Source organism: Poeciliopsis prolifica, unplaced genomic scaffold (genome assembly GCF_027474105.1).
Source record: "Poeciliopsis prolifica strain line A6 unplaced genomic scaffold, Auburn_PproV2 SCAFFOLD006, whole genome shotgun sequence".
Lineage (NCBI taxonomy): Eukaryota > Metazoa > Chordata > Actinopteri > Cyprinodontiformes > Poeciliidae > Poeciliopsis > Poeciliopsis prolifica.
The window spans coordinates 5381352-5408353 of NW_026562381.1; the positions used below are offsets into that span (position 1 = coordinate 5381352).

The following is a 27002-nucleotide window of genomic DNA, read 5'->3' on the forward strand; positions in this document are numbered from 1 at the left end:
TTTATTGATGAAAAGTGGAAAAGTTAGTTTTGTCTTATTTCTAGTGTACTCAGAAGTAGACCAAAAATACTTAAGATTTAGAATTTTTGCAATGAAACACAGCTATAAAGTTAATATAAACTACAGGAGGAAGACATTTTACATTTTAAATCTAAAAGAATGGTTAAGTTAGTTTCTATCAATGACCAGACTGAGTTTAGTTTTTTTCTGGATTCAGTTTCAGGTTGGATTAGACTGAATGTCTCAAAGCCGAACATTTTTAAGCTCTTAACCATTTCTGCAGAGGTCAGTGTGGGGCTTTCTGTGGTTTCAGGAAAGAAAAGCTCGAGCTGCTCACCAAGGAGTCGTCTCCCAGACTGTTTTTGAGGTTTTATGCTGCGCCAGCTCCAAGATTCTGCCAAATCACACACAATCCACAAGACATGCATTCACGTTAAATATGAGGGGAATTCAAGGGAATCTAGGATCAGATTCAACATGCAATCACCACCATAACTACAGCCGATATTAAAACTCATGAGAAACTCAGACACATGAACGATAAAACAGCAGCACCTCTTTGCCGGACCAAATCTTGGCTGGACACCTGGAGATTTCAATGCATCAGAATTATCAAACTGAATTGATTTGAAGATGCAACGGGGAATCCGTAAACTTACCTTGTTTTCCGGACACCATTTTCACCGTCTCTGGTGGACATGTCACAATAATCTGCTGCTGCTGCTATGGAGCCATGAGTCCCCAGCAACCAGCTGATGAGTCCTTGAAACTGGAGTCTGCTTTGTTACCGTCTCAGGATGTTGAAAGTGATACAAATGGGTCAGCGAGCAAAGAAGGATGATCTTCTCTTACTGACTCAAGACTTCATTTTAACATGACTGAACATCTGTACCTAAAGTTTGCATCCATTCTAAGATGCCAAATAAAAAATACATACTTTCAGCACCTTGTCTGATAACTTTGAATAAATACAAAATGTAGTTTTTAAATGATTTAATTTACTGAAGGAAAAAAAAAGCTAGCCAAACCAACCTGGTTGTAATCGCAAAAAAAAAAAAAAAAAATCATAACTCACATTAATTAACTAGAAGCCTGATTAACATCCAGATCTGATTTTACCATAACTGTAGAATTAAGAAACCTATTAAACATGAAGTCAAGAAAAGATCCAAATAAAAAATAAACAGATGTAAAAGTCTTTAGCATCTATCATTCAACAAAGTTATTAATAAGGAACATGATGATCCTGAAGACTTTTGGCAAAAGTGAAACTTTCTAAAAATTGTGTGACTTGTTAAATTTGATGTAAATCATTTCAGAAACTGAGCATTATTAGAACAATATCAAACGTGTGTTATGTTCGATTGAAGGTAGTTATTAGATTTTACAAAAGGGTCAGTTTTTAAACCAATAAAAATTCAAGAAATTAAGCTATGTGGGTACAACAAACTTTCTCTCGTGTTTCATCTTTTCTTGCTACCTGCTGAAAATTTCCATTTTATGTAATGAACAATAAAATGTTGTCTTGTGTGAAACTTTTGACCATAAATGCAAAATGTTTGCTTCTCTTTGTAAGCTGAAAATAAAAATGTATTCCCAATTTATCACAAAATGAGGTTGCAATATTCCCATTATGAAATGTCAGGATGTCATAGTAATCTATAAATGTGTCCTGCTGAAAGGAAAAAGTTAGTTATTTTATTAGTTTTTTCACACTGAAGGTAGAAGCCAGGAATTATTCAGCTTTATTTTCCATGTGGGTAATTTTTACATTACTCATATGTCATCCAAAAATAAACCAGAAAGTTTTGCAAAAAATGTATTTTAAGTGCAAAAAAGAAGAGTATTGAACAAATATGTATTTTTTTAATTGAACCTTTCAGTATACCTCAGCTTTATGAAACATTGGTAAACCAAGAGAACTAAACAGATTTCCACAGAATTAATAAAAAAGGAAAAGAAACAGAAAATAAAATGGGTAAAATAGAAACATCCACCTGCTTAAGAGCTTAGAAAAACAAATCCCATCAACTTATGGTCAAAATAAACATTTCAAACAGAACACAGTTTTTACACAGTAAAATAGAATAGTGGTGTGTAGTGTTTCTGCTGCAGGGTTTTAATTTGAAATCAACAGAAAAGTTTAAATATAAATGAATCGACTCATTGGCGGCTCCAAGTGGCTGAAAAACGTAAATACCAATATTTGAACAGTAACCAAATATTATTTTGGTCACATGAGTAAAACAAAAAGTGCAGATTTACTGTTTCCCTCCAAGAGTTTAATGTGTTTATTTTCCTGTCTGTCATTTATTCTTTTCTTAAAGCACATTAATTAAGAAAAATAAATGTTTTAAAGCTTTAAAACAACTAAAGCATGTACCAAAGTCGCCATGAACTTAAAACCTTTGATGTCCCCACTCTTCTTTAAATAAGAATGCAAATGAAAAAAATAAATAAAGGATTTGTTGCATTGGATCAGCAACCAGAAACCACCTGGAAGATCAGGTCCCGAGCATCATGGACCCCTGAGCTGAGCTCCGAGTCGCCCTTCCTCACATAGGTACCGATGAGGTACAGCCGGCGGTCCCCGGCTTCAGACAGGGACAGAGCGTCATGGAGATCAGTGATGTTGCAGGATGTGGGAAGATCCTGGAATCAGAAAAAAAATAATGACACATGGCTCCAAATAAATGAAGCAGCTTTTTTGATTTCATTAGCAGTAAAACTCATAGTTAGCTTTTAATTTTTATTAAAAGAGGACCTTTTATGCAGCGGTTCCACATGTTTGTAATTCCATTTGGATTTCTAAAGCTTCTAAAAACAAAAATACCTAGTCGTTTTTGGACAATAAGTTGAAAACAACTTGTTTCAGAAACCTTCAGAATGTAACAAATCAGCAGGCACCGCCAGTTACCTAGTAACTCAAGCTGAGCTCCAGTCCGTTTGTTCATCTGGCTGTAAGCATATGAGCTGTGCAATGGCTGCTGGAAAAGCCAACAGTTTTGTTGCTGACTTACAATCCAGAAACCACTTGTAGCTTTCTTATTGGTTGTACGGGAGGCTCCCCTTCTGCTTTTCAAAGATGTAAGGTTCTATAATTATGCAACTGTTTGCAGCTATTTTCACATGCAAATGTTAGGGGGCGTACCCAGAAGCAGCTTATCTGGATTTAAAGTGACAAGAGGCCCTAAAACGGCAACATCATATTAGGGCCATTGTAAATTTCGCCAAAAATTATATAAATTGAGATTAATATGAGAAATCTTCTCAAAAATACTTGGGAATTTTCTGAGCTTGTTAAAGTCAAAAACTGAAGAAGTTGAAAATTAAAATTTTTAGTTTTTCCCTTTGCAAATGTTCGACTATCAGAACTCAGAACTTGTTTCCAAAACAATTCTGAGATTAACCTCAAGTTTTCTTTTTTTTGGTAGACATTTGCTCCCTTTATCCATCTACAATGGCCCTGATATGCAGACGTACTAAAGCAGGAGTTCAAAATAGGCAGAACTGACTTAACTAAAATCTGATCATCAAATAATTTTGTGCAAAAAATTTAACAAACATGTTTTGTATCGCTCACAGATCTATTCTAACCTGTTCAAGCTAATATAGGAGGTCACCTTTAAAATCTGTGACATCCAGGATCGCCTTTTCTTCTCACCTGTTTGTTGGCCAGCACCATTAAAGGCAGGCGGGGGTGAAGGGCCAGCAGATCGTGTAAATGTGTCTTGGTGACTGGAAAAAGCTCCGGGTTGGCGGAGTCGACCACAAACACCAGCAGCAGAGCTTTGGGCATGTACTTCCCCCAGTACGGCCGCAGATTCTCCCCACCACCGACTGAAACAGACACAAACCGAGCTTAATTCAAAAGAAAATTCAGAAAAGAAAAATAAATCAGTGAAAACGTCTCGGGGCATTTTAAATCTCTGCGTCGAGGAAAAGCCGATAAGTTCAGACTCACTTTCTAGAAACTCGATGTCCATGTCATCTTTGCTGATGGAGATGGCGTTCAGGCCCTGCGTCGGCTCCACGTCCTGCTCCAGACTGCCGCTGGAAAAACAGTGCAGGAGGCTCGATTTTCCGGCTCCGTCCAGACCCAGGACCAGAACCTGGGTTCGCTCTGACTGCACTGGATGGGTCTGGAACACAAAACACAGCTGTAGCAACACTTTGAAGGAATGCAAAAGACGAGTTTAAGCATGACTGAGTCCTGCATTATTAAAGAAATCAAATCTGTACAAGTGGGGAGAGAAAATGAGCTGAAGGATGGAGGATGTGTGGCAGAAAAATTAAAACAGATGTTTAAGATTTTGAACAATTATTGTTAATTGAAGAATTATGGATCTTATAATTAGAGTGAGGAGTCAGAATAATTATTTTTATTTGTTACATTTTGGTTGAAGTTGTCTTGTAAACACTGACAATATTTGTTTCTTTTTTTCATCCATCCATTTTCTTCTGCTTTATCTGGGGTCGGATCTCGGGGGTAACAACTTCAGAAGGGAGGCCCAGACTTCCCTCTCCCCAGCCACTTCTTCCAGCTCCTCAGGGGGAATCGCAAGGCGTTCCCAGGCCAGCCCAGAAACATAGTCCCTCCAGCGTGTCCTGGGTCTTCTCCGGAGTCTCTTACCGGTGGGATGTGCCTCTCAAGGGAGGCGTCCAGGATGCATCCTGACCAGATGCCCAAGCAACTTCAACTGGCTCCTTTTGATGTGAAGGAGCAGCGGCTCTACTCAGAGTCCCCCATTCTCTCTCTAAAGGAGAGCGCAGACCCTCTACAGAGAAAACCCACTTCGGCAGCTTGTATCCGCCTTAGATGAGTGTAGATCGACCAGTAAATCAAGAACTTGGATTTTTGGCTCAGCTCTCTCCCACAGGGCTCCCCGAGGGTCAAATGCCTTCTCCACGTCCACAAAACACATGTAGACCGGTTGGGCGAACTCCCATGCACCCTCCAGGAGGGTGTAGAGCTGGTCCAGTGTTCCACGACCAGGACGAAAAACACACTGCTCTTCCTGAATCCGAGGTTCGACTATCTGACGGGCCCTCCACTCCAGGACCCCTGAATTGATCATTTTTCTTTTTATGCTTAATTATTTTTACTGACTTCCTCTTGACATTTTTGAATGAACTCTCATTTGAAACAAAAAAAAAAAACAGTAATTTTTAAATTGTTTGAAAAACATGCATAATGAAGTAAATATAAATCAAAATTGTCCCAACAAAGGCAAAAATCTTCATTCTTCAAAAGGATTTTGTTTTACTTCTTCTGACCATGTTCCCAAAAGTATTTACTCCTCCCTACAGCAATTTAAATTCATGTGGGTCATGTACAGTGAATTTCAGCAGGAAACACTTTCAGTTGTTGACAAGTTCTGCTAATCCCACTCATTTGCCTTTGCCGCTCCATTAAATCTCTTCCTGGTTGTATTGTTAGAAGGTTGGGCAGATAGATGTTGGAGTAGAGGATATGATCAATGAGCGATGGAAGAGATGATCTGAATTTCCTCCTATCTCAGCATCCATAAAGCTTTTTTTTTTTTTACACTTCTTTGGAATTTGGGGTCATAGTTCAAATTTATTTTAGAGTAGATGCTCCAAGTAATAAAAACAAAAAATATTAACAAAGATTATAAAACTAATTTCTCCAACAGGCTGCCAACATTACCCGATAAATATTACATTTTAATAGATGGATATGCATTTAGTAACTAGTTAACAAACCATTGATAAATAATGAAATACATTTCCCAGAATACAACTCACCTCAACTTCCAGAGAACGTGCTCCAGCATGTCGTTACAATATGGAGGTTTAAAATTAAAAACTAAAACTGCGCTATGATCTTGGAGGTCGTATTACCAAGTAGAAATATTTCTCAAGTTATCTGGAATAAGTATTTCTAACTCCTTAACCCTCAACAGTTAGAAAAACTCACTTTTGCCGTTGCTGTTGTCGCCGCTTGAGCGGGAACAACAATTTCTTTAGCTGGAGCTTCCGTCTCCTTTTCCACTTTCACCTTTTCCCTGCCGCTGCTGCCATCCTCTCCCGGTAGAGAGTCGAGCTTGGTCTGCTTGCGGGATGAACCGCAGCTCCAGATGAAATAAGCGACTCCGCCTGCAAGAACGGCGGAGGCGCCGAGGATTCCGGCGTTCCTCAGACCGGGCATGACGCTCAACTGTCGGCTTAACCGCTGCGGAGTGGGCGCCGGTTACCGTGAGAAGAAGACATTATCTAAATAACAAAAAAAAAAAAAAAAAAAAACGGAGTTGGTCTGTGCTACTCAATGCGACACTTCTCTTCAACAAGTGGATTAAGTCACAGGAAGCTCCGGATGAACTTCTCCATGCCATATATCCGGGTGAAACGGCTTGTTGATGCAGTTTCAAGATGTGACCGCCAGGTGGAGCAAATGTGTTTACAGATGAAGTAAAACAACAGAGGCCGCTGCTGCTGTTCCTGATTTGAGATACAATTATGTTGAAACAGTGCATAAGCTTGTAATAAATCCGTTAATACATTTCTGGCGTTTAAAAAAATCCAGATAAGATTCATAATCCTGTGACTCAGAATTTTTTAGTTTAACATCTAGCCATCAAGTTCTTAAATGTTTTTTTTAACAGTCATTTTCCCCATTGATCCATTTTTTTGCAGCCAATTTTCTGAAGAGTAAACAGCTTGGTTCATAGATTTGCAACTTATTAACCTTGTTTTTATTTACTTATAAAAATCAACGCAAAGCCTTTAACTTGTCACTCAATGTTTCATCAACAATTCTTAATAGTATTTAGCAACAAAAAAAAAATCAAAGTGCTACAAACTTTCTTAAAGTATTCCTTGAAAACTAACAGAACAGTTTTAGAGTTCAGGGTTATCCCGCCTCCTCCTTCACTTTGTACTCTGTGCCCACTGCAGCCTGGCTCATCTTCCTCAGAGGAACCCCATGTTGCTGCTCAGGGGTGCTCAGCAGCCAGATCTTTGTGTTGCTTTTCTCGTCCGTCCTTCCCAGGTTCTGCCAGGTTCGGGCCCTCAGAGAGGTATGCGTCTTTCTGCTTGGAGGTTTCTGGACCTGCTCCCCATCTGAACTGGAAGAGTCCACCTTCTCCACTTCTCTGTGTCTCCTGGACTTGGATGTGGCATGGACATGGCTGTAGCTCTTCTGCTTGATAGAGGAGAGAAGCCTGGCTCTGCTGCTGCAGTCTTCCTCCGGATCTTTATGGACTTCACCTCCAACATTTTTCTCTTTGGGTGAAGCACTCTGCTGCTGCCAGGAGAAGAACTCATTCATACACTGTTTTAGGCGGGAAGTGAAGTCCGGATGAGTCATACTGACATCAACACGGACTTGCATGGCCTCCTTCAGCTTCTCATAGTGACTCTGGATCTCGGCCATTTCTTCCCAGATCTCTGCCGAGCGGAGCTCCTGCAAGGCCGACGCTTTGCAGAGGAACTCCTTGCATTGAACTTCCGGTTTAGTCTTCTGCTTCTGGAAGGTCAGAAAATGCGGCATGGCCGTGTAGTGGAAAGCTTGAGTCGCAGCAAGCTTGTGATAGATGTAGAGAACATCATGATGCTCTGCCTCCTCAGACTCCGTGAGAAACCTCTGAACGTGGATCCAATCCTTCAGAGCCAGCCTGATCTGGGCGGGTGAGGAGGCCGGCTGCGTGTGGTAGAAGGAGAACATCAGATACAAACCTCCCACCCGGATATGGAAGCTGTGTGGAGGCAAGAAGTACTTCACAGCTGTGGCCAGAGCGACCCGGCAGAACCTCTTCATCTCAGAGTTTTTGGTGGTACCGAGGAAGACGTCGGAAAACTTCATGTCCCTCCAGATGGCCGAGAAAACGCCATACCTGACCGAGCCCGTGCACTGGAAGCGGGACAGCAGCTCCTCCACGTCCTCGGTCAGCGGTTCGTGGAAGAAATCCGTGTAGAAAGATGGCATCGTGTCCAGAGAAACTCCACGACACAAGTCAAACCAGTCACCTGGTCCAACTAATGAGGCAGGTGTTTCTTATTAGAGGAGAGGAAAGGAGTCACATGACTTGGACTCGACTCATTAAAATCAAGACTTGACTTGAAGCTGTTTACTTGAAAAGACTTGATATTTTACTCAAAGTCTTACAATTTAAAACACATTATTTTTAAAGTGGCCCCATTAATCAATTCCACTCATTCCGCGTCAACAAGCGCAGACCGTCCCTGTTTTTTCTGTGTACGTCATCTGCAGCATAACCAATCAAATTAACAGGATTTAAAAATAACCAGACGAAAAATCAAAGCAGATATGCTACTGTTGAGTAATTTCTTTTTGGTCTGTCAATCATGAAATATCCAACTAAACACGGAGTGAAACATGCAAAACCTGCAAGACCAGGATCTCAGATCAACTTCCAACTGGGCGGCATTTGAAGTTGCACAAAGAGGTAAAGCTATAGTTTTCTTCATTGTCTCTATTTGGAAGTGTTTAGGTTGATTGAACCTGATAAGTTTTTCAAAATCAATTTGATGTAATATGTATGATCTGAGACAGAGCTCAGGGTTCCCCTTCTCTGTTAGCCATAGTCATAAAAGTATTTCACTATGTAAAATAAATTTAGTTTCACGTTTTAAAGTGAGAAAATTGTAACTTTTTTCATGTTTTTTAAAAATATAAAGTTGTATATGAATGCATTTCTGGAGGAAAACAAAAATGTTTAAAACAAAAGCAAACAGACTCTTCGTTCAGAGATTTATTAAGACTTAACAAAATGGACGCCTGTTGGGCCAAAATAGTCATGTTTTAGCATGCAAGTGAATGATTAGTTATTATCCACTGCAACACTTTAAAAAAACAAAACATGCTTCCCTGCAGCAGAGTGAATTTGAAGAGATACATGAAGAAACAAATTGTGTGTGTGAAATCGCTAAGAATAACAGTGAAATAAAAACCACAGCTTTTTGTGTGGAAATAAATCTTTCTTTGAGCTTCCAGACATTAAATGGCTCTTAGTAATAGTTAAAAACAAACAAAAAAACAGCAAAAACAATTTTACGGTTATCAAAGTGACAGTTAAGGTCCATTCTGACTTTTTCTGAAGCTGTAAAATACAGTTCATCTTTCTTACAGGGTTAGAAAAATACCATCCATTGCAGTCAATGCAAATATACAGTTCTGCTGTTTGTAGTTTACTTGTTCTGAGCTAAACAAAAGCATAAACACTGTTTCCAAACAATAAAAAGCATTTTTACTGAGTGTCCTTTAATTACTCACTGTAATTTCATCATCTATCATCAAAATAAGATACAGCTGCAGGAGAGCAAAGAGCAAGTTTTGGTTGCACATCTGGATAAATTACCAGAAAAGAGGGGAAAAAAAACTAAATAGCTTGAAATGAAAACCTCCAGACATCTCTCTGTTGTTCGCAAACATCAATACCAGCCTCCTTTGCCGCCCTTCTTCTTCTTCTGTGGTGCCTTTTTGCGTGTGGCTCCAGATGAAGGCTTCTGCTGTCGTGGAGGGACCACGCCGCTGCCGCTGGGGGCTGTGGACGAGCCGGTCGCCGACCCGGGTCTGGGAGATGTCGGGGGGCTAGTGGCGGTTTTACTGGCATCACTGGAAAAAAAAAGAAGATCCGCACTGTGGTCAGACAGAGGTCACACAGACTGAAAGGTCTGACCTCCAGACGGCCAACAGGATTAGTGGCTTTGCACTGTAATCTAAGGTTCAGCACCTCAGATTAGTTCTGCTTTAGGTAACCTTTTAATGAAAAGCACCAAAAGCCCTTAAATGTTCCAAAACAAAGCAAATCAAAAAGACACTGAACATGCAGACAGGAGGGTAAAAGTAAAAATATTTTCGATTTTTTTGTTTATATAAGTTTTAAGGTGTGGATAACTTCTAGATTAACTTACCTGAAATGATTTATTTAATGATAATTTCTTATTTAGTGTAAGAAGATTCAGACCAGAGCTACATTATAAAAGGTCTAAACAGCAGACAGAACCTCCAGGAGTTCTGCTTCTGTTTTATAAAACGGTATGCAGGTTCATTCACTCACAGCTCGGCTGAAGCTGCTGCTGTCGTTCCCTGTGTGCCTTTTCCTATCGCCTCCTTCTTCTTCCCCTTCTTCTTGCCTCTGTAGTAGGAGCGCTCCCTCATCGGAAGCCACCTCTCCGGGTCTGCCGTCGCTTTGGGATCGTAATTTTTTGGAAGTTTGCCTAAAAGAAAACAAAAACAAAAAAAAATAATGTGGGATCGGTTCTGTCTTCAAAAGAAGTGGGAAACATGGATATCAGCATACCTTTCTTCTTTTTCTTCTTCTTTTTGACCTCACCTTGGCTGAAAGAAAAATAAATGATCAGTATTTACAGATTATTACAAATCAAGAATTACTCTTTGATGTAAAAACTTTACCCAATTTCCTTGGGAAGGCTTTCTCCGACCACTTTGCCAGCTTTTTTCCTGACGTAAGTGGCGCCGTGAGAGTTCTCCAGTTCGTCCACGTCCACGTTGAAGGACATGGTGTCTGCAGATGGCAGGTGCTTGCTCAGACTGGAGACAAACGTTAAAGACGCTCAACAAACCTGTGCTGCAGTGGCTCACTGCAAACCTCAACAAAAACCTTCAGCTTGTTTGACTTGTAACCAGTAAAATTCAAGCACTTTCCAAAACTTGAAAATGGCGAGTTTAATTTCAAGGATTTCAAGCACTGGTACAAATCTTCTACTGTAATCATCATTCCAATGTTTTAATAACTTGTTTCTTTATACTTCTCTACAGCTAGAAAAAATTTAGTACTGACAGAAAAAACAGAAAATTATTATCTTAAGCAGCAAAAACCCATGAATGCTTGATTTTTGTTGTTTACAACATCAGTAAACACGAGTGAAATAACTTTCAAAGGATACGATTTGGCTTTGTCCGTATCCACCAGAGAATAAGCAGAGATCAGTTGTGCCAGCGTGTGAACGTCGTTTGTGTTTTGCCTGTGTTGAAAAGAAGAAACTGTAAGTTTTGTAGCTGTAAAAAACTTACATCTGGAAGTGTTTCTGCAGGACTCACTTCCACAGTTGCTCCAGGTCACTGATGGCTTCTTTTTTACGTCCGTGCTTCAGTTTGAAGTTTGCAGCTTCTCGCACCAGAGCCAGATGTGCAGCAGATCCGGGCTGCGAAGAAGAAGAAGAAAGTCTGCTGAGACTTCTATAAAGCCACTTTACTGTAAACCAACTCAAACATCAAATATCTACAGCCTCCTTCAACATTATCGGCTCACAATCAGAATTTATTTTATTACATTGGGCACGAAGGAAAGTACCGTGAAATTTAAAAAACAGCAACTCTCAAAGGCAAATTAAATAATTGAATAAAATAACTATAAATAAATATATCTCAAAATATAAAAAGTATAGTGGTAACACACAGAAACAACTGGGACATTAAGGGAGAAAAATACTGGGAAAAATGTGGAAAAGCCTCAAACAATTTTATTGTGTATTGCAGAGGCATAAAATCACCCTGAAAACAGGACAGAAATTCAACCTTTAATATTTTTTACATTGAATAAATTCAAATTTTATGGAATAAATGTTTTAGAAATACCAAAGACACCATTATTAGTGGTACTCCTACTGTTCATACTTAACAGTGTTTTGATTAAAAAAAGTATTAGTTCCACTGGGAAATTTTTCCACTTACAACATGAGGGATATATCTTCTTATCATACTTTTTTAATCAATATTAAGGAATTATTAATTACTTAAAACAAGCTCCTATATGTTGCTGAAATGTAATTTTTTCCCATTTAAAGAGTAGTAGGGTATCTGTATTAGAGACTAGATGAAAATACTTAGTAAGGTTGTGTTTTTGGTGTTGTTTCCAGGCAACATTAAGGAAACAAAGCTAAAAGCCCTACTAACCTGTTCAGCTTGATAATACTCTATAGCTTGCTTGAAAACGTCGATAGCGCTGTCGATATCCTCTTCATGGGAGTACATGGTTACAAGAGCTGAAACCTACAACAATAAACACATTTCAAGTAAAATACAAAACTACCAGATCACTTTGATTTTACAGAAACCTTTAATAATCTAGCAGCCCCAAAAAGAGTAAGTATTTAATATTCTCACCATTCCTGCTTTGTGCTTGAACTCTTCAATGGATCTGAGGACGTCACAGGCTTTTGTAACGTGACCTGAACAGTAAAAACATTAAAAACGGGTTTACTTTGGTGGTTTGTGTTCTTGCTGTGAGTTAAATACATTAAAGCTGAATGACTACCATACCTTTGTTTAACTCATAAATGTAAAATAAAAGGAAATTTTGTCTGGAGCGGGTCAGTACCTTGTACTAAATACAGTTGTGCCATTGTTAGTTTAATGCCAGATGCGCTTTCTGGGTTTTGCTCTGAGAATTGCTGCAAAAAAACAAACAAACAATAAAGATTTAAATCAGTGATCCTCAAACCAGAGTAGATATTTCCAGGAACAGTAGAAAAAGTAGAAAAAGAATTGCAGTCATCTTAATGTTTCCACATGAGATTATCACATGTTCTAGTGCTAAATTATTTCCACATTTAGCAAAAATAAATAAGATTTATACTCATCATTAATGAAGGCAAAAAAAAAAGTAGTTTTATGAAATGTCTGTAGTTGCTTGATTTTAGTGGGATCTGAATAATGAATTATCAGACATGTATTCAATTCATTATTATACAGGATTTTCATCAACTAATGATCTGTTAAATGATACTTTGTTGCATCAACCTGTCCAGAGAAAACAGTGGAAACGAGTATTTTTATGCCGTTTGGGGTTGAACATATTTACAAACAAAGAAGTTTTTTTCATTATCTTAAATATAAAAATACATATTTTATCTTGTTTTGACTTAATTTCTGCTCTGACAGTGGTGTTTTTTCAGCAAACTTCCTTCTTTGAGTCTATATACTAAATTAGTTTACAATTATTTCAATAACTGATTCATCATTAATCGTTTCAGGCTTACCATTGATCAGAATAGTAGGCAGCATTTCATGTTGCAACATTTCATCCAGACGTGACGGATGTGAATCAGGATGCTCACCTGCAAGAGCTCCACCGCCCTGCTGTGCTGCTTCTCCCTACACAGCTGAGCCGCCTGGATGAGGACGGGTCGAGGGTGGCCTGGGTTCTGAGACTGAAGACTGGATGAGAGTTTCCTGCACTGGTCGGCCTGTTTGCATCCAGACCACAAAGCCAAACCGGATTACAACAGATCCATAAAATGCAGAAGAAATGGATAAAATCAGAGCATTTTTCTCACCTGATTAGTGTACATGGCCAGCAGCGCTTTGTTGAACTCGATGGCCTGCAGCTGCTTCTTTGCCAATTTGTATTCCACACCTTCTGCGTTTGTGAGCTTCACTTTTTTCTTTGAGTCGAACACGTTTTGGTCCTGAAAGAACAGAAAGGGAGTCATTATCAGGCGTTTTTAGTTGAGGAGGTTTCACTTTAGGAGGCGAGCACTATCCCTACCTTATTGATTGTGATGATGTTGTTGGCCGTCACAGCCAGAAGCCCGACATCAGAAGGTCTGGAACCAGATCAGATTACCGCGGATCAGCCATTCAAGAAGTTAAAACGAGAAATACTTTAAAATGAGCTGATCTGAAGTGGTCATGTTCTGAAAAATCATCTTCATATTAGTCATTTTTATTGACAAGTTGCTGATTCAGGTCGGCTGAATGAACGCCATTAGGATAAAACTTAATTAGCTGTTGAGCTTTTATGTTTCTAAACAGAACCGCATAAAGTGAGTTTTTAAACCCACATCAGACTCCGTTTTGACCATTTCTCTTTCATTCTGTTGGGGATGCCACCTTGTTTCTGGGGCCGCTTAAGGATGACCAGCGGTGCCCTCTGCTGGATGGCGGCCAAACTACAACACTGAAATAAGGTATAATTGACTGGAACTAAATTTAATCAAATAAATATCCCAAGTTAAAATATTTTTCACCCTGTTATCATTTCCTTAACATGTCTTGAGCAAAGTCTGGACTCACTTGAGCTTGATGACCTGGTTGTAGAGCTGCAAAGCCTCATCTGTTCGTCCCTGCAGCTGCATGATGTATGCCATCTGAGAATGGATTACCGCCAGCTCTGACTCGATGTCTTCCTCAGTCACGTCCTGAAATAGACAGACAAATGACAGCTGTCCGTTGGCAAATTAAATGATCTAAACACAAAAACAATAGCTGATTTTAAGTCAAATGCCTCGAAAGCAAATGATCAAATGAATTCTAAATTTTACAAATAATATAAATATTGTAGTAGTCCTGATTGTACAGTTATTAAACAGAACAAGGTTTTAAAGTTAGCTCAAAAAGTTTTAGTTATAACATTCTGAGGCTGTAAAATGATTAGAGAGAGGTTTATTTTATTAACTTCCAGTTTAAACTCGCGTTTCACATTCTAAACACCTGTAAAAAAAAGCTTAATTTTATTTTACTTATTTCTGTCCTGTTGGATATGGAACACTTTAAATATAATTAATTTATAGTTTGATAGAACAAATCTTTGTGTGCAACTTATTTTGTGATTGTGGAATAAATACAAAACTTCAGTGTAAGAAAATATATACAAATATATATGAATGAGCTTCTTGGAGGAATCTGATTTAAAATTACATGAAACAATGAATTAATAACAGAAATGAAGGAATAAAGCTGGTTGAAGCAAATTTGTCCACATTGGCAAATGATTTCTAATTAATGGAAATATTGTTTGCAACGATTGACATTTGCTTTTGTTTTGATAAATTTCTATATCAAAATCAAATGTTTGGTCACATGATCTGTACTGAAAGGAATTAATTGGGTAAAAATCTCCAATAAGGAATTAAAGTCTGGACATCTTTTATTTGAGCAAATAGTTTCTCTGTGCAATTATCTGAAAAATATTTTATATATTTGCAAAAACAAACATTATTAATTTACAATACATGATATGCCCTCTTATGTACTTTTGGTATAATAAACTCTTCCAGAAAAATGAGCAATAGCGCTCATAACCTTCTCAAACCTGTTATTTTCTCAATAATTCACAACTTTACAAACTTACAGGATAACAGGCATTTATAGCATCTAGAATTATTTTTTTTGTAAACAAAATAAAAGCAATAACTTACAGAATCCTCTGCCAATGAGACCCTACAAAGTTCTGCCAAAATCAGAAAAATATTAACGTGTTAATATCAAACACTTGATTTAAAGATGAATGAAAACGTAGAAGTTCGACAAGGTGAGTAATGATAAACATGCTGACCTTCTGCTTGCCGTAGTGTGTTGAAGGCCTCCGTCAGCTGTCCTTGACCAATCAGAGTGCAGGCAGTGTTGTAACAGAGCTCATATGTCGACTCAGAAAGTCCCAGATCCTCCTACAAAGAAAAAAAGATTGACTAGATCAGTTTTTTAAAAAGAACAATAATAAAAATCACACTCATGCAATTTAAAGTTCTGATCTCAGCAACAACACTCAGTTTATTGTGAATTTTTGGGTGTTTAATTTAGTTCTGACCATTGATGAGCATTTAGTGTTCAGCTTTTATCACAGATAAATGAATATAAAACAAATAATAAGTTTATTCACTCAATTTTACAAATTTCATAAATAATTTACAAATTCACTATCTTACAACAATGCTCCAGTGAGCAGAAAAAAGAAAAGTTTTGCATGAGCCCTTTCTCAATATTTACAAAATAAAATTTCACATTAAGTTAACAATATAAGTTGCAAACCGTATATCATTCCCTCCATTGTTGACTCAAAAGTTTATAAGACCTTATTATTTTTTCTTATAAAGTGTTTTGAATTGGCTCATAGTACAGCATTTGTTCAACTTCTCATTCAAACTATTCCATAATTTCACTCCACTACATAATTGTTTTAAGGTAGTACACACAGTTTTATTTTTCAAATCATACCTCCTCTTATTTCTGTCATTTGAGTTTAAGACAAATAACTTCTGTAAATGAATTGGCAACAATCTCTTTAACCAAATCTCTTAGTTTCAAGATATTTGATTGAATAAACAACAGATATGTTCTCCATTATTCACTTTATATAGCATTCTCATAGCTTTGTCTTGTGTCACAAACACAATAAAACATAAATAAAATATAAACTGAGAAAAGAAAGCTGAACTAATCAAATATGAAAAAAAGTTTCTAAAAATATTGAACCCATCAAAAATGTGATCTTTGTATGTGTTTGAGCATTACCATCGGCGCCTTCTCCCACTGACTCATCGCAGCCACGACTGCAGCCAGGTTGGTCTTTCTCTCCTCCTCATATTCATCCTGAGAGTTTCTGATCAGGTTTGTGTAGATAGTCTTGCACTCATCGTAGCGCTCCAGTCTGTACAGCTACACAAAGAGAAGAGCTCAGATCATCTGACACACTAATAGCATCTGAACAGGAAAAATGAAGCCACAGTGTACCAGGAAAAGTCATTACACTCAACAATAAAAGCTTACTCTCTGTCTCCAGGACACCATTACTGAGATTTAGTAGAAAGTCAAACCAGAACATTAGTGAGTGTAATTTTGTGTATTTATAATGATGCATATCAGAAATACAAACTACATGAACAATAATAAGTACAATTTTCTCCTAAAAAGACAACAGTAGAAATATTAAACAGTCTCACCACTTGACCATAAAGTTCCTTCAGCTTGTCTGTCTGGTCAGGAGCATTTTCAATGGTCTTCAATGCACTTTCCACTCTGTTCAGCCGATACTCACAGTACGCCTTCTCAAATACAACCTCACTGATATATAAAAGAAAAAGAAAAAAGGGAGACAATTACACTTCCCAGATTCAAAATCTCAATTTAAATACCCATTTTAATCAAACAGTTTCTTTTTTTGTTCCACAAACTGAAGGTTTTAGTGATTATTTTTTTTAAGTATCACAAAACAATTCTTTTTATTAATTGCTATGAACCGATTATTGAAATAATCGCCAACAAATGCAGTAATTAATTAATCATTAAATGGAGCACCCAGACTCAGAAAAGTAAATTTGCTGAAATTACATTATCAGAGCAATAATTAAGCCAAAACTGTACAAAATATATTTATATTTTGCTCTTAAGATATAAAACAAACCCTGTCTGTAAATATATTATGCTCCTCAAGTGACATGGTTCAAATTATGCATGAGAAAGATCTCAGATTAAGTACCTTTTGCTATCAAATTATTAATCAGTTAATTGAAAATATATTCCACAGATTAGTCCTACACTGTACTGATGTTGAGAACAGTGGGATGAGCGTTTCATGTTGAAGTATTTTTAACTGGAGCTATAAAAGGACAAGTGTGGAAAAAAACAAATTTTTATTCCGTTTAAATTAATATAATATTTATTTGCATTTTTTATTGTATTTCTAATATTGTATAAAACAGGCTTAAGTGTTTAGATGAAAAATCTGCAGGATGTGCCAATACATTTTTAAATCAATAGAACACTAAAACAATTGTTAGTTGCAGCCCCATGTGAAACAAAAACAATTTAATATTTTGTTAGTTGTTTACCTCCCAAGCACTTTGGTGTGAGTGTTCATGACGTTCAGAGCCTCCTTGAAGCTCCCATTCTGAACAAGGCAAACAATTTTACAGTGAAGGGCTGTCACATCGTCCCTGTTCTCATGCAGAACTATAGCAGAGGCAGAGAAAAGAAAATAAGTTATTAAATAACTAGTGATGGACAGCTACGAACATTACATCACAACAACATAATATTACTATTCTGAAGACCTGATTAATAATTATAAGTGCACTAATCTTTCTATTTTTCAATTTATTTACTATTACGTGATATAAGAAGTATGTATTATATTGATGCAATGCAGTATCACTTGTTTTTTGCTACTTATTCAAAACAACAAAATGTCAGTGTTGAATATGCATATGTGTGTTTATTATTTTAGTTTTTACAGATCCGACTTTGACTTGAAATCAAAGTTGACGTGGTAATGAACTCTTAGCTCCACAGCAGGTCAGGGTAGGGACACGTCATTGGTCAGAATACACCGGTGCAAAATCTAGTGAGAAAATTGAACTCACCAGTGACCTGACATGATACACAACACACCTTCCTCGTCTGTTTTATAAACTAACACACTGAGGTTATCAAACAACAAAAAATAAAAAGCTGTGTCTCTCTTTACAGAGTTGACAGATTTAGCTTAGCAACATGCTAATAAGGAACAATGATCCCCAGTACAGTATGTCGCTAACAGCGACCGCGGCTCGGGTTTTAAAGACGGCCCTGTCAGGAATCGACACTTACTCTTAGAAAGCGCCTTCAGAGCTCGCGTGTAGTCGCCATTCTGTCCGCAGCGGTTCACTTCGGTCCACAGCGAAGCCACGGACACCCCTCCACTCGCCATCTTTGCTGAATGGACCGACAAGGTAGGCGGAAGTATAATGTGTTGCTTCCGGGCTAGAAAGCAAGTATTTAAAAAAAATAAATAAAATTACATTTACACATTAAAGAACGAACATAATACATCCCTGATATTTGAAGCAGGTTCATTTTGGTGAAGCAAATAGCATTTTTCTTCAACATTTTTTATTTGAAATTGTCGCAGTCACCTGACGCCTTCATAGCCACCGATTAAAATGGGATTACACATTTCAGAATGTGAAAACAGACAGCAGGCCGAGCTGTCTTTCAAACAGGGAGTTCCAAATGTGAACTTTTAATGTTCAGCTCTTGACTCAAGAGGCAGAACAAAAAGGCTTGTTTAAACAACGAGCCTTTGAGTTTAAACACTGTCATAAACATGAGATAACATTACACTGTGTCATGACAGTCTTATTCACAACAAAAGCTAACTACGTAGAGCTGGCATATCATATCACATTAAAGTTTGTAGTCACAATGTAGAAAAAATATATGAATAAGAACAAAAGGTAAATAGTTTTTCAACACATTGTATAATTAGTGAATTCCAGTCAGGTGCAGGTGTTTGCACTTTTAAATTACTTTAAAAAATTACAGTAACTCAGTGAAGCTACTCAAGCAAAATTAAAAAAGTACAGTGCAGTTTAACTACTGCTACAAGTATTTTCTCCCCAAAGTTACTACCTATGTGTAATAATATATTTGTATTTAAATTAAATTTAATATGCGTGAGATACATAAGACAAATGTGTAATTGTGGACTTAAGTGTGCTACTGGACCTTGTTAGACTGAATATTTCTTTAAAAAGTGTAGTTACATTTACGAATGAAGAGGTCGATCCGCTAGAGTGAAAATAAAATTATGTGAAAATGGAAAATTCCGATTGTAACAGTAACACGCGAAAGCCCCATATTCGGAACTCCTCATCCGTAGAGGAGGGGAGGAGAGGGAGGTGAAGAAGAGGGGGTACTGTTGTCATCCGTCAGGGCAGTGTGTCGAGCTTTTGTCCAGGAGAAATGGCCGGGATCAAAGGTATAAAAAACGTCCCAGCTTTCCTTGACGATTCTTTTTTATTTAAATGGAAGCGGCTTTAAAATGCGCAGGAGAAGAGTGATGCGTTTAAAACAGCCATCCAGCTAACAGAGGGTGAATATTAGCAACGGTCCCGCCGTTCACTGAATCTAGCTGAATCACCCGCAGTGCTTTTAAGCGTCTGTTTTTCAGCTTCCATGGTTGTTAATATATAGTAAATAACGTGTAACATCGCAGTTAATGTCGCTCTTGTTAGCCCCGTGTTTTTCCCTGAGCTGCTCTTGTTGCTAATTTCGTTGCTCGGATTAACGGCTGTTGTTAGCCAGCAGCTCCTAATAGCAAGGCAAGCCGCTCCACGTGAAATCAGCCGGACCATCACATGATAAGCCTCGGTCCTCAGCCGGTTCTGTGGTGGTACTGTGACGCTAACTGAGTCTGAAATTCTCTGCCTCTCTTACAGCTCTCATCAGCCTCTCTTTCGGAGGGGCCATCGGCCTCATGTTCCTCATGCTTGGATGTGCCCTACCAGTATATGAGTGAGTACAACCATCACACACTGTTAGGATGCATTGAAATCAATGTGTGATCCCAGTGCAGCCTTTAACGAGGGTCAGGGTTCATACGCAGCCTGGAAAAGTATTGATTTTGTTAGGGTGACCAGATTTTGATTTCCAAGTGAAGTAGCAACAGTCCTGAAAACACTTCAATCCTACTCTGTTTACTTAATTAGACTTTTGATTGTTGCATATTTAAAGTGTTCCTTCTGTATGTGGTTAGAAAAAATACTTAAATACATTTCACAAGTCAAAAAATCACTATAAGATATCTTGATATAAATGATAATAGAAATAATGCATTAGAAAAGTAATATGTAACAATAGGTAACTTTTTCAGTCATACGCAACAAAATTTACGCACAAAAAATTATCTGTAATAATATGATATCACACAGTCAATCAATCAGTTCAATAGATGAACTCTCACGCAATTGTTTTATAGTTTTTGTGGAAATGTCCTCCGGATGCATTTAGAGGACATTTAGTCTCAAAATTTTGATTTCACATTTTCCATGTCTGAATGGACAAATATATTTATGTCCAGACTATTCACTATTCCATTGTCTAAAAGTTTTGTCCTTCCTTTATGCAATTCTTCCTCCATTAAAGCCTTCTTTGTTTCCTTCCTATAATCCTACCTTTCTTCCTTCTTTGTGTCCTCTTAATTCTTCCTTTCTCATGTCTCTGTTCTTCACTCCCTCATTGCATTTTCTCTTTCCTGTCTCTCTTCCTCATCGCTTTGCTTCTGTCCCTCCTTTTGTTTTTCCATTAGTTTTCAGTCTTTCTTCTTTCTTTCCTTTGTACATTCTTTCAATCTCTCTTCTATCCTGTCTGCCGTTGTTTCTTTTTTGTCTTTTCCATATCTTACTTGTGTTCTTCATTCTTTCCTTAATTTCTTTCTCCTTTCTGATTCTCTTTGTTCTGATATTTGTTTTTCCATTGTTTCTACCTTTATCCTTTCTTGTTCTGCTTCCCTTTTTTCTGTCCTTTTATATTTCCTTCCTTCTGTCTATCAGTCCTTCCCTTCCTTTTGTCTTTTTTGCTAATCATCTCTTCTTTCATTCTGGTTTTTGCTGTGCTATATGCAAAATCTGCACACTCTGAAAACATGTGCCACAAACTAATTATGAATGTTGGTATTTCATATTTTAAAGTGATCATAAAGGACTAAAAAGTCTCGAAAATTGAGTTTACAGGAAAAATGGGCAGAAGCCCTGGAGGTTGCAGTTCCAAGGACAGATCACAGAACACATTTTTAAAGATGTTCCTGCAATAAAGCATTTACTGCAGATCTGTGCAATATTATAAATAGACGCACATCTCAGTAATTCAATCTGTTTGCTGTTTGCTAGAGAATAATAAGAAAAAGCCTTTCTCTTTTCATCTAGCAGTAGTAGAAGGGTGGACTTGAGGATTTTCTTTTTTTTTTTTTCTGAAGAGTTTTTGCGGTGCTAGTGGGTCGTATTTTTGATAGAAGGCAGACAGGAAAGAGGGCGAGGAGAGGGGGAAGACATGCAGCAAGGGTCACCAGCACCGGGAGTTGAACCCGCAATGTCCGCGTCGAAGACAGGGGCCTCCAAGCGTGGGAAGTGCTAACCCCCTGCGCCACCACAGCACACCCCGACTTGAGGATTTTCAGCAAGCTGTCCCGACATGATCTGGATAGCAAACCAAACTTGACGTCTGATTCTGAGAAATAGTTACACAAAACATGTACTGATGAAACTCTTATCAACACTCCATTTCTTAACAGAGGAAGTTAAAATATACTAATGAGGGCAAAATCCTGGTAATTCAATCTCTGACCTGCATCACCACAACGTGTGTATTTATGTCTCCTTCATTTGTCCCGCTTCCTTTTTTTATGCAGCAAATACTGGCCTTTGTTCCTCCTCTTCTTCTACATCCTCTCGCCCATCCCTTACTGCATCTCGCGGCGGGTGGTTGATGACACAGACTCTGCCAGCAACGCCTGCAAAGAGCTGGCCATCTTCCTCACGACGGGCATCGTCATCTCAGCCTTTGGCCTGCCCATTGTTTTTGCTAGAGCTGAAGTGGTAAGTCATGAAGACTTAGTTGTTACTAAATGTTTTTATGTTGGTTTTCTTCCAGAGATAAACCTTACAGGTGACCTGTTGTGCTTATTTGATAATGGGCTACACAAAACATGTTCATTACATTTTTTGTACAAAATAAGTCTTTGACAGTGAGATTTTTGTCTGTTCACTTCTGTCTATTTTTTAAGGATTTTAGTTGATACAGCGATACAAAGTACAAATAGTAAAGTGGAAAGAAAATGGTTCTCAACATAATTTTAAAGATGACCTATTATGCTTTCTTAAACAGGTTAGGATTAGTCTATGGGCTATAAAAGCATGTTCATTAATTTTAATGATTAAATCAGTTCTAGTTCCTTTCAGAAGGATCTATAAATGGCATCTTGTCACTTTGAAATCCAATAAGCTGCTGCTGGCCACGCCCCCAACTCAACATTTACACTTGCACATAAAAATGGATCCTAGCAGATATGCAATTATACAACCATGCAGAAGTAGAAAAGCAGAAGTAGAGCCTCCTGCGCAACCAATATGAACGCAACAAGTTGTTTTTGCATGGTAAGTCAACAACAAATCACTTGGTTGTACAGACCATACAGCGGTTAAAGTAGCTGACCAAATGTGCTGGAGCTCACCTTGGGTTTCAAGGTAACCCACTGGGCTTTGATGAGGCTTCTGAGTAACTGTGCAGTACCTGCTGATTTGTGACCTTACATTCTGAAGGTTTTTTACACGGCTCATTTTCCAGACACCAAAAAACAGCAACTTATTGCCAAAAACAAAAACCATCTGGGTGTCATTTAAGTTCTTGAAATGTTTATAGAAGCAGTGGAAACCAAATGGAACCATAAACTCTCCAAAATGTCAAATTTGCATTTAGTTCAGGTAGGCACTCCTCACATTAAAGTATTGGAAGTACAAAAATGTTCAAAGGGTGAATTTTGCATCGTAAATCCCTAAAATGTTTTTGTTGATACTTCTGTTTAGATGCTCTGCTGGTATGTCCTGAATTGTGAATGCGCTGGTTTTTTGCAGATCGCCTGGGGGGCGTGCGCGCTCGTGTCAACAGGTAATGTAGTCATCTTCGGGACCATCCTGGGCTTCTTCCTGGTCTTCGGCTCCAACGACGACTTCAGTTGGCAGCAGTGGTAAAACGGCCAAATGAAGGAGAGCGGCAGGGAAGGGGGACCTTAGTCTGAACTGTTTTTATTAGTATTACAATTATTATTATTATTAAAGTATTACTGTTTGGTTGTTGTTGTTATTCATATGATGACCACCCATCCATAGACTTACACCAGACCAGTGCAATACTTTTTTTTTAAACTACCTGCTCTATGTTGAACTGACACAAGAAGATGGAAAATACTGACTTGTACTATGATTTTATTTATAAAATTTTTTTTTTAGATTTTGCTCTCAAATAACGACAAGATTTCTTCATGTCGTTATTTGACCTACTGCTTGAGTCATAAAGAGCAACATGGCAAGTTGCCATTGGTATTGCCATTGGTATTAATGGGTGACATTTTGCTAAAATAGCGCAGATTTTGACATCTTCTGTAAATGTAAAGTGACCTACATTACGCTTCGACACTTGGTGAGAACCTGACTGTCAGGGCAGGAATTAATAATCAGCGTCTTTTGAAGAAGTTATATGTTGCTTATCCTTTTCTCTTGGGTTCAGGCTTGTATCTGCACAAATGTTCTCTCCTTCATTTGGCTCAGACACCAAGGAAAAAGAAAACAATACTCTTTTTTCTAATTGTCATGGAAAAACATTTCAGAGGATTGTTTTAATGCAATATGCAGGAATCAGCAGATATTCAGTAATGGCATTAAAGATAAAATAATGACTAACAATTCATTTCCCTACCTGCTGAACATTATGCTCGCAAACACACTCATTACTTTTGAAATCTGCCACATGTTTTGAAAGTCAACAGAAATTTTACATTTCATACTTTTTAGATATTAATTTATTCTGCCTCTAAAACATGACGACATATGACATTTAAACCTTTTTTGATTAGCAAATAGCACCAGGAGAAAGAACAGCAGGCTGGCATGCACCCAGACATCAGATTTTATTACCATCTTAGCATCAATTTGCTCTGATTATACTCTGTGTGGGACATCTGCACTGTAATGCCCAGAAAGCAAGAAAGGCTTGCTTTTTCAGCAGCTAGCTTGGCTTCAGGACAGCAGCACTGTTAGAAAGACCAACAGTCTTTAAACTTTGCAATCCGACTCCTTGATCGTATCAATGAACCAGCATATGTGTTAATTTAGTATATTTGCTTCGTTTCCATGATAAAAACTCCAGCACATTCACTGCTTTAACTCTGAAGGTTGTCTCTGAGGTTTATGACATTTTGCTCTAGCATGCAGCTTGCGGCTGTTAAACTGCTTTCGGATCTAAACATGGAGTTAAGCTGCAGCCTGAACACAGCTTTTCTCTGAGGGGAAGGTTTAGATCTTCAAGTTGCATCGATTATTTACCGTTCCTCATTTTGTGTCGAGCCCTGATGATGCCTCTTCCTCTGGCAGATTCCCAGACTTTTTGTCTCACAATCACAGATTGTGCTTCAGACTTAATACAATTTTTTCTAAAAATGTACACAATGTTCTTCGTAGCAACTCAAAATCACAAAATTACCACAAAAGTCAGACAATGTATGGAGGAGTTTCTGTTAAATAATAAAATTTTTAATTCCTCTGACCCCAACTTGACACTTCATAAAGTGTGTTCAGATTAAATAGATTTAAAATGTGCTGAATGATTTTAGTGGTCGCCAACATAATAGATCTGTCAGCAGATTTTAATTATTCTTTCTAAAAATTCTAAACGATCAGAAATTCTGAAATAGTTATCAGACTTAGAGATTTATATAGAACTAGTTAAAACAGCACAAAATCTAAAAACTGTAAAGATAAATATCAGTGTTAATTGTTCTTTGAGCTCGAATCTGTCAATTCAGATTTTGTTTCCTAAAACACATCAAAGAGAAAAGGTGTGCTGCAGTTTGGTCGATAATCATTTTGAAAACATCATAGTTGATGTTTTCAAAGTAATTTCTGGTTGTGGATTGAATCGTATGTTCCTAACATTCATCTGATGTTTTTTTTTTTATTTCTTAAAGTAAGATAACTGCATCAAATTTCATGGTGGTGATTGATGCATTTATTTAACAAAAATGGTCAAAGTTCTTAGTTTTACATAGAAAATCTATCACAGGAAAACTGTCTAATTTTTAATTGGCTGTCATTAAAATATATTAAAATGTTGACTGAAAGTTTTAAAGATGACTCCCTAAAAGTCAACCTCCAATAATCACAAATTCACCAAACATTCGGACTTCTGTCATTTAATTCTTAAGGCCAATGCCTTCCTCAGTAGGCTGAGGGAATAAAATTATAGCTTTTGTTTCTTATTCTGTGCAGAATGTTTTTTTATGCATACTGTCTGAAAAATATGAGATGGATGTGCTGCAGAAGTATAAAATATCTTTATTCCTATTCTTTCAGCCTCAAGTAAAATAACAAATTCCTCTATTCTTGCAGAGAATGTATTGGTTTTTAGATCGTCTCTTCTTGTCAGTAGATAAAAAACTGTTGCTGCATCGTTCCACTGTCTCTCTCTTCGGGGTTTTATTTGCGTTCTAAAACAACAGGGTTAAAATTTTCCTTGAGGTTAAATCTTTAATCATTGAGTTAAAGTAAATTTTAGCAACCAATCCACTTTTCTCAGATCAAATTAAGGAGAACATGAGTTTGTTTTACATAGTTTTTTTCTTAATTTTTTTTTATCAGAAATGCACTGATCAGGATTTTATTGACTGATAACAGTTTTTGTTTTCTTTTGTTCCAAACTGCCAATTCAAATTTTTGTACTGTAAAACCTCAAATGTGTAAGTTTTTATTTTATAATGAAAAGCTTTCATTGATAAACTTTTGACTAAATTAAAAACAAAGCGCATCAATGTTCACTGATGCATTTACAGATCCATAAAATTGGGATTTTTGATTCATTCAGTGAAGAAGGCCAGGATGAATCAACCAGTTTCAGTCAAAACTAGTTTTTACAGAAATCAAAATATGATTGACCAAAAACATTTAGGCTTCATTTTCAGAACTGCTAATTAAAATGTATTGCTTTTTTCAAAGGAATTGGTCATATTAAAAGCTTCACTTCACACAATCTTAATAGTTTCTCTTAAAAACATTCAATAAAAAAAAAAAGCTGCTACTGACTTTTATGTGACTATAACAATGTTTGGTTGTATGCAAGTCCATCTGCTGGGCGACCTCCAGAGGTGTGAACATCTGTGTGTTTCCAGTTTTAAGCTCAATAAGTTAAATGTTCTCAAGTTTATTTTGTTTCATAGTCTGCTGTGAAAGCCCTTTGATGTGACAGAGGCTGGTGTGAAGTTCTGGGATGGGTTTCTGTGTTTCTCTGTTTGTTTCTGTTGCTCATAATGATGAGAGGATATTGTATTTATTTATTTTGTCGAGTCAACGTTTGGTTCCTTTTTTTTATCTACAACGCTTGTGTTGAAAGAACGACGGTCAGCATGGTGATTTCCTTTTCTCCTTTTTTATTTTTAATAAATGCCATTTTTGAACATCCGTTCTGTTGAATGACTAATAATGCGTCCAACTTTGCAGCATTTATTACTAAGAAATCTGAAAATCCGACTAAATATACCCTCCATCACACAAGATTTCAGATGCGCTACATTCAATCACATTTTGTGACACAGAAGGCTATAAGCATTTTCTGAAAGGATTTAGGAAAAGACTGATCAACAATTTTGATTTGCTCATTCTTTAATGGAATCTTAAAGGAAAAAGTCATTAGTTTACTGATATAGACACAGAAACTGGATAGCTGCCTAGTTTTCATGCTCTAACCACAGACTGCT

The 27002-nt window shown here is 37.4% G+C and overlaps 4 protein-coding genes across 4 annotated transcripts; 1 reads left to right on the forward strand and 3 right to left on the reverse strand.

Moving 5' to 3' along the window:
- Positions 1 to 1722: 1722 nt before the first annotated feature.
- On the reverse strand, positions 1723 to 6400 carry LOC129360531 (ADP-ribosylation factor-like protein 9). The gene is made up of 4 exons (XM_055030834.1): positions 5942 to 6400; positions 3965 to 4142; positions 3665 to 3840; positions 1723 to 2652 (listed from the first exon to the last, which is right to left on the reverse strand). Exons 1-4 carry the CDS (start codon positions 6170 to 6172, stop codon positions 2479 to 2481), a joined length of 759 nt encoding a protein of 252 aa, XP_054886809.1. The 5' UTR covers positions 6173 to 6400; the 3' UTR covers positions 1723 to 2478.
- A 474-nt stretch (positions 6401 to 6874) lies between these two features.
- Positions 6875 to 7948, reverse strand: LOC129360677 (snRNA-activating protein complex subunit 1-like). Its single transcript, XM_055031007.1, has one exon. It carries the CDS (start codon positions 7946 to 7948, stop codon positions 6875 to 6877), a length of 1074 nt encoding a protein of 357 aa, XP_054886982.1.
- A 772-nt stretch (positions 7949 to 8720) lies between these two features.
- On the reverse strand, positions 8721 to 18429 carry LOC129360776 (signal recognition particle subunit SRP72-like). Its single transcript, XM_055031177.1, has 19 exons — positions 18314 to 18429; positions 17557 to 17677; positions 16669 to 16789; positions 16241 to 16384; positions 15285 to 15396; positions 15148 to 15179; positions 14024 to 14148; positions 13497 to 13554; positions 13285 to 13416; positions 13066 to 13194; positions 12327 to 12399; positions 12113 to 12177; positions 11903 to 11998; positions 11048 to 11151; positions 10894 to 10971; positions 10400 to 10537; positions 10287 to 10324; positions 10044 to 10203; positions 8721 to 9598 (listed from the first exon to the last, which is right to left on the reverse strand). The coding sequence occupies exons 1-19, from the start codon at positions 18411 to 18413 to the stop codon at positions 9415 to 9417; spliced, it is 2010 nt and encodes a 669-aa protein (XP_054887152.1). The 5' UTR covers positions 18414 to 18429; the 3' UTR covers positions 8721 to 9414.
- Positions 18430 to 19344: 915 nt separating this feature from the next.
- LOC129360717 (leptin receptor overlapping transcript-like 1) lies at positions 19345 to 26706 on the forward strand. The gene is made up of 4 exons (XM_055031096.1): positions 19345 to 19463; positions 19924 to 19999; positions 21891 to 22077; positions 23113 to 26706. The coding sequence occupies exons 1-4, from the start codon at positions 19448 to 19450 to the stop codon at positions 23227 to 23229; spliced, it is 396 nt and encodes a 131-aa protein (XP_054887071.1). The 5' UTR covers positions 19345 to 19447; the 3' UTR covers positions 23230 to 26706.
- The last annotated feature ends 296 nt before the right edge of the window (positions 26707 to 27002 follow it).